Source organism: Ailuropoda melanoleuca, chromosome 9 (genome assembly GCF_002007445.2).
Source record: "Ailuropoda melanoleuca isolate Jingjing chromosome 9, ASM200744v2, whole genome shotgun sequence".
Classification (NCBI taxonomy): Eukaryota; Metazoa; Chordata; class Mammalia; order Carnivora; family Ursidae; genus Ailuropoda; species Ailuropoda melanoleuca.
Genome location: NC_048226.1, coordinates 94629224 through 94635471, shown reverse-complemented (window position 1 = coordinate 94635471; position 6248 = coordinate 94629224). Strand labels below are relative to the sequence as shown.

General features: G+C 44.8%; 1 protein-coding gene across 1 annotated transcript in view; it reads left to right on the top strand.

Annotated features, from left to right (window-relative positions):
* The first annotated feature begins 2441 nt into the window (after positions 1 to 2441).
* HHLA1 (HERV-H LTR-associating 1) overlaps positions 2442 to 6248 on the top strand; it is a 30039-nt gene continuing 26232 nt past the window's right edge. The window contains exons 1-2 of the mRNA XM_034668524.1: positions 2442 to 2520; positions 3633 to 3692. Of these exons, the coding sequence (XP_034524415.1) occupies positions 2442 to 2520; positions 3633 to 3692 (139 nt within the window). The remainder of the gene's footprint in view (positions 2521 to 3632; positions 3693 to 6248) is intronic.

The window sequence follows — 6248 nt, the reverse complement described above, 5'->3', positions numbered from 1 at the left end:
TTTTCCAAACTAGGGTAGTTCCAAATACCACTTGAGATATATTAAGGAAATTACTCGTTGTTTATCTCAAATTCAAATGTAACTGGGTGTCCTGTCTTTTCATTTGCTCAATTTTGCAACCCCACTCCAAATACATAGTTGATTGAGCCAATGGCCAAAAATAAAAAACTAGACAGAGGAAAAATGCATTTTTCTCCAAGAAAAAAAATCAATAAAAAATGCATTCTTAAGGTAATAAGTGTTAACGTGTTTCCTCTTTGTAAATGGAAGACTGGTTCACACAGTGAAGCAGGAGTCAAAAAAGGGAAATGCATCCATTCTATCGATGTGGATAATTATTTTTCAACTATGTATTTGTACCTGTTCATGCCTCTGCTATGATGTGGGGGCCCCAGGATGGAGATGGAGGGGGGGGGAAGAAGAGAAAAGAGAAAAAGAAAACAAGAAAGGAATTAAGATTCCTAAGTATCTACCCTAGTCCAGAGATTGTGCGAGGTGCTTTATTTCTGGATCTCATTTAATCTTCACGAAATACCTTCAAGGTCGCCAAGACTCTGTCCATTTTACACACGAGGCTCAGAAAGGTGAGGTGATGTTTCCATAGCAGCCAAGGTGCCAGAGGAAAGAATCCTCGTGCAGTTTGCCTTGTCGCCTGCCCGCCTCACCCTGTATCCCTTTGCTGGAGAGTGTGCTAAGTCCTGGACTCACCAGTCTGTCTGTCTGTCTCTCTCATCCCCATTGTAAATCTCTCTATGGAGAATGCAGCTCACTTGGCCTTGAGTGTGAATTAATGGCTCGTGTGTCCATCTCCTCTAAGATATAGACCAGCTTGAAGAAAGGGCACGTCCGATCTGTCCCTGTGTTACCAGCCAACACACAATGACTGGTGTATGTATTGAGCACCTACTGTGTGACAGACCCTGGGTAAATGCTTTGGACTCATTAGCTTAAATCCTCACAAAGACCCAGTGAGCTAAGTTTCTTATCCCCATTTTGCAGAGGAGGAAAGCAGATTCAGAGAGTAAACAGATTTATGAGAATAAGAGAACTCCAAGAAAGCCTTAGCCTCTTGCCCCCCAGTAAGGCCAGTTTCAGTCCAGGGTGGCATTTAGAAGAAACCCCATTCCAGTATCTACCCATAATTCAAAAGCAATTTAAATGTTTACCATGATATTTCAAGAAAATTCCAAAGGCGGTTCCATTGCGAATGGACAGCAAAACTTCTTAAAATATGTTTTGCCACAAAGACGCTCAGCTCCTGAGACATTTTCCCAACCCCAGGTCACTTTCTCTTAACTTCTCTCCTCCTCTACAAGGTCTATTACATTCTCTACCAATTGCAAATTTCTGTTCTTTTCTTTTAAAAAGAAAAAAAAAAGAATTTACTTATTTGAGAGAGAGTGAGTGAGACAGAGAGAGGAAGGGAGGGGCAGAGAGAGAGAGAGAGAGAGAGATAGAATCTCAAACAGACTCTTGGGGCTCGATCCCACAACCCTGAGATCGTGACCTGAGCTGAAATCAAGAGTCAGATGCTTAACCAATGGAACCACCCAGGTGCCCAAAATTTCTGCTCTCTTCAAAGCAAGCCTGTGCAGTCCACATGTGACATGGGCATCACATGATTATTACCCGTGCAGATATGGCAATGACTAAGTGATAACCTCACCTGCATTGGGCAGTATTCTGTGCCTGGCACGTAGAAAGCACTCAATAACTTTTCATCATTATTTGTACTAGTCTCAGATTTGCAGCTTGAACTATCATGCTGGTCCTGCAGAGCCAGTGACTGGCACACCATGCTGCAGATGAGGAAGGAATGTGAACTCTCCCATACACTCGGATATTATCTCCCTATTTATAAGCAGCAGTGATGCTGAATTTGGAGGGTATTTCCCAGCTAAACAGCCACAAAACCCATGGAAGAGACACTGATGGTGTGTGACTATGCTTGTGTCCCCCTCCCAGATTCTCAGATTTCTGCAGTGATGCCAGGGCCACAGGAGGAATTCTGGTATGGGCTATAAATAAAAGTGAGCAGGGCACTTCCTGCCAGAGTGTATAAGAGGGATGCATAATCCTCCAGTTCTGTCCCTTCCACAGCCACAGTGAACCAATGACGAAGGAGCCCACAGGGACCAGAAGGAGAACTACAAGGCAGTGACGCTCCGTTAATCTAGTCGCTGAGTGACTGTGGGGAGCAGGTTCCCCACCAATTTGCAGCAAGTATTGATATAAACAAGGAATCAACTTCTGCTGTTGAATTAAGCCAATGAGATGATGGAGTTAATTTGTTACTTCAGCATAACCTAACCTATCCTAACTATTGAAAGTTTGTATTTCCAACGACTCAAGGATTGTCTGCATCAATGCCCCTAGTAATCCAACCTCTTTCCTCCAAGCGCTTGCTTGCTTGCTTCCAGGTGGGCCAGAGTATCACAGACATGCCGGGCTTCCTGGTACCTGGTCCTCCCGTGAGGCTATGTGTGGGTCTTACGTGTGTCCTGTCCCTTTGGAACACAGGTGGGTCCACTCGGAGTTCAAGAAGTGTCTGTTGTATATGCAGAGTTTGGGTTTTCATTGGGCTTCAGAGAATGGCAGCAGCCAGTGTCTCAGGCCAGAATCCTAAATGAGTTTGATCAAAATGGCAATACGAATTCCCCATTTCTGGTTTTGTCCTCTGACTTTTTGAACTGAGTCCCATTTCTGCAACAGAATTATCTTCACCTCCACTGTTACAACTCTTGCTCAAATCTCTATGTTCTCTTTTCTGGACCACTAAGAGAGCTTCCTAAATCAGCCCCTGTGTCTCCTCTTCCCTCTCCATGACCTATAGTCCCCTCACCAGCCTGGGTGATCTTTTCACACATCTCAGTAGGAAACCTCCCAGGCTTCTCCCTCATTCCACCCACCCCAAATTATGCAGTGACTTCCTACTTCTCTTTGGACGGCATCCCAACTCATTCACATGCTGTACACGACCCTCCCCCCCTCGCCATCACCAGTTCCTACGATACCCCGTCTCCTCCATTCTTTGTGCTCTATGACTGTTGCCCTTTGCTCACAGTAGTAACTGTGCCCACCTGAGTCCCTGGGCTCACACTGTCATCCACACTCTGAATACCCCCGGCCAGTTATATCCTACTCAGGTGGTATTTGTTCTCCAGATCTCGACAGCACATCACCCCCCCCCCAGGGAAAGCTTTCAGACCACTGAAATGAACCAAGCCCCCTGTTACACACCTTCCAAGTGCCCTTTAAAATATTCAACATATTTTGTAATAATATTCTTGGGTCTTCTTTTCTTCCACATCTGCCTTCCTGACTTGACTTAAGCTGCATAAGGATGGAATCTGTGCCCACTTGCTCAACATGGTATCCCCAGCACCTAACATGCACAATGCTTATTAAACTCCAGCTGCCGAACAACACTGTCAATCATTAGTGTTGTTATCGTTGATCAATAAATATTCGATGACTGAATTGAATGAACAAACTACATGTGGGATTTTAAACAAGACATGTCACTATTTCAGATCATAACTTTCTCATCGTTAAAATGAGTATTTTGAATTAAATACCTTCTGATGTCAAATCTGGGTTATAATTCTCTGACGAACACTTTCTTATTTCAGTGTCTGCTGTTAAAGGAGAAGCCAAGAAGGAAAAGCCCATGACCTTCCTTCCTACCACAGGTAAAGGGGCAGGTGCTCCTGCCGAGCTCATTCTCTCTTGGACAAGCTCTGTGACTGCCCCCAGTCTCTTCTTCTGTCTGTAAGCAGGAGATTGCACGCTCAAGCTCTGTCGCAGGAAGAGTTCCTGGGAGTTGCTCTTGCACTTTTTTTTTTTATGATGCCAGTCACCGTACAGTACTTCATTAGTTTTTGATGTCGTGTTCCATGGTTCGTTGTTCGCTTTACGGTTCATGACACACCTGGATTCTCATGATCTTATTAAATCCGCAAAGATCATGACATTCTATGAGTCATGGAAGATTTCATAATGGGAGGCATTGTCACGTGCCATCATCACCTTTGCAATAATTTCATCTTTCTTTGTCTTTTCTTTTTTCTTTTTGATGGTATGAAATTGGCTCTATAGCAAGACAGTGAATGCATTGCAACAAAAGGAACACATCCAGGGGTCTAATTGCTTTTCCTAACTTGTTAGTAAACAAGCAGGATAATGAGGGGTGGGGTTGGGGGGATTACTCTTCAGTTTTAAATTTTTTTTTTAATAGAGAGAGCACTTGAGAGAGAGCATGAGTGGTGGAGAGAGGCAAAGGGAGAGAGAGAGAGAGACTCTTTAACAGGCTCCCTGACCAGGGCAGAGCCCAACTTGGGGCCCAACAGGGAGCTCAATCTCACGACCCCAAGATCATGACCTGAGCTGAAATCAAGAGCCAGATGCTCAATTGACTGAGCCACCCAGGCGCCCCTCATTTTTATTTATTTTTAATTAGTATATTCATGTAGTTCAAAATGCAAAAGGTACGCAAGTGTATAAAGTTAAAATAGTCCCCAGCCAACCCCTTCCCTTCCCCAGAAGACACCAGTTGTACAATTTCTTACGTATGAGCAGCTTAATTTTCAATAAATATTTCCCTTATTTGAGTTTTCAACTTCCTCCTCCTTAAATGGGAACAATTTCTGCTCCACAGGTAATCATAAAGGATGAAAGGTAATTACAATAGGAAGCCCAAAAAAGTATAAAAAGTAGCAACACCTTCTATCTTTAAGATGCTACTACGGTGGTCTTTTTATCCAAAAAGAGAACAATAGTTTTATATTATCCGTCTGGTAATTTATTTGAAAACTGCTTCTGTATGGCATCCCATTCTGAAATTTCTGCTTCAGGGCTGTTCAGTTCACGCTTTAAATATCATTAGCAAAACCCACCCACAGGTTTGCAATTATAAAAAGGCCTGGTGGAAATGATGTTTTCCTGGTGGAGGGAGCCGTGCTCAAGAACAGTTCTTGGTTAGGAAGATTGCACAGGGCCACCAACCTGGCTTTGCAGGTGCAGGAGTCCTGCAGCCCTCGTAGCCTAGGGCACCCCTGTAGCCTGGAGCTCCTGAGCCCACCTGACCCCAATCCCTCACCCGGATGGAGGTCTCTCCTTCCTGGCAGGGTCACAGGCGGGGTCGGTGTTTGCCACAAATGTCACTGGGGCTGCATCACGTGGACCACTCAGGTAGAGGGCCCCTCAGAGCACCGGACGGGAGAGCAGGCTGGGTACGGCTTTGCACCTGCTTGATCACAAACACCTGTCTCAGAGTTCCTGCTGCTGTCACATAACCCACTTCCTCCAGCAACCGTGTGTCAGGAAGCAGAACCACAGACCCCACCTACCTCTGACTCCAAAGCTCCAGCATTTAACCAGGAAGCTTGATACCCACTGAAAGGGCAAACTGGCTTAAGCAGGCAGAGGTTCTCTGGATCAAAGTTCCCACAAGCTGCTGGAAAAGCCAGGAACACCCTAAATCTCCATCCCCCAGATGAATGGATAAAGAGAACGTGGTGTGTACAGACAGTGAGGTAACGTTCGGCCTTAGAAAGGAAAGGAAGACAATCGGGACACCTGGGTGGCTCAGGTCATGATCCCAGGGCCCAGGGATCGAGTCCTGCATCAGGCTCCTTTCTCAGCGGGGAGCCTGCTTCTCCCTCTGCCTGCTGCTCCCCCTGCCCGTTCTCTCTCTCTGACAAATAAATAAGTAAAAAAGAAAGAAGAAAGAAAGAAAGAAAGAAAGAAAGAAAGAAAGAAAGAAAGAAAGAAAGAAAGAAAATNGTCTCTGACAAATAAATAAGTAAAAAAGAAAGAAAGAAAGAAAGAAAGAAAGAAAGAAAGAAAGAAAGAAAGAAAGAAAGAAAGAAAATCTTGCTGTACAGAACGGCATGGATGGAGCTGGAGGACATTAAGCAAAGGGCAACAAGCCAGTCACAGAAGGATGAATACGATACGACACCACTTCTAGGAAGTATCCAAACTGATCAAATTCTTAGAAGCAGAAAGTAGAAAGGTGACTACCGGGGACTCCAGGGAGGGGACAGGGCCACCCCCTGGATACGGGATGTAGGCACATCACTTCGCTTTCCTGGGCCTCAATGTCCTCATCCTTCAAAGGGAATGCTGGACAAGGTGACTTGTAAGGATGTTATAAATTGTGCGAGGCCGTGCTTGCACGATGCTGTTTTATTCATGAGAACTTTTATTTCAGTGTCTGGAAACAGAGACGTTAAAAAGGAAAAAGA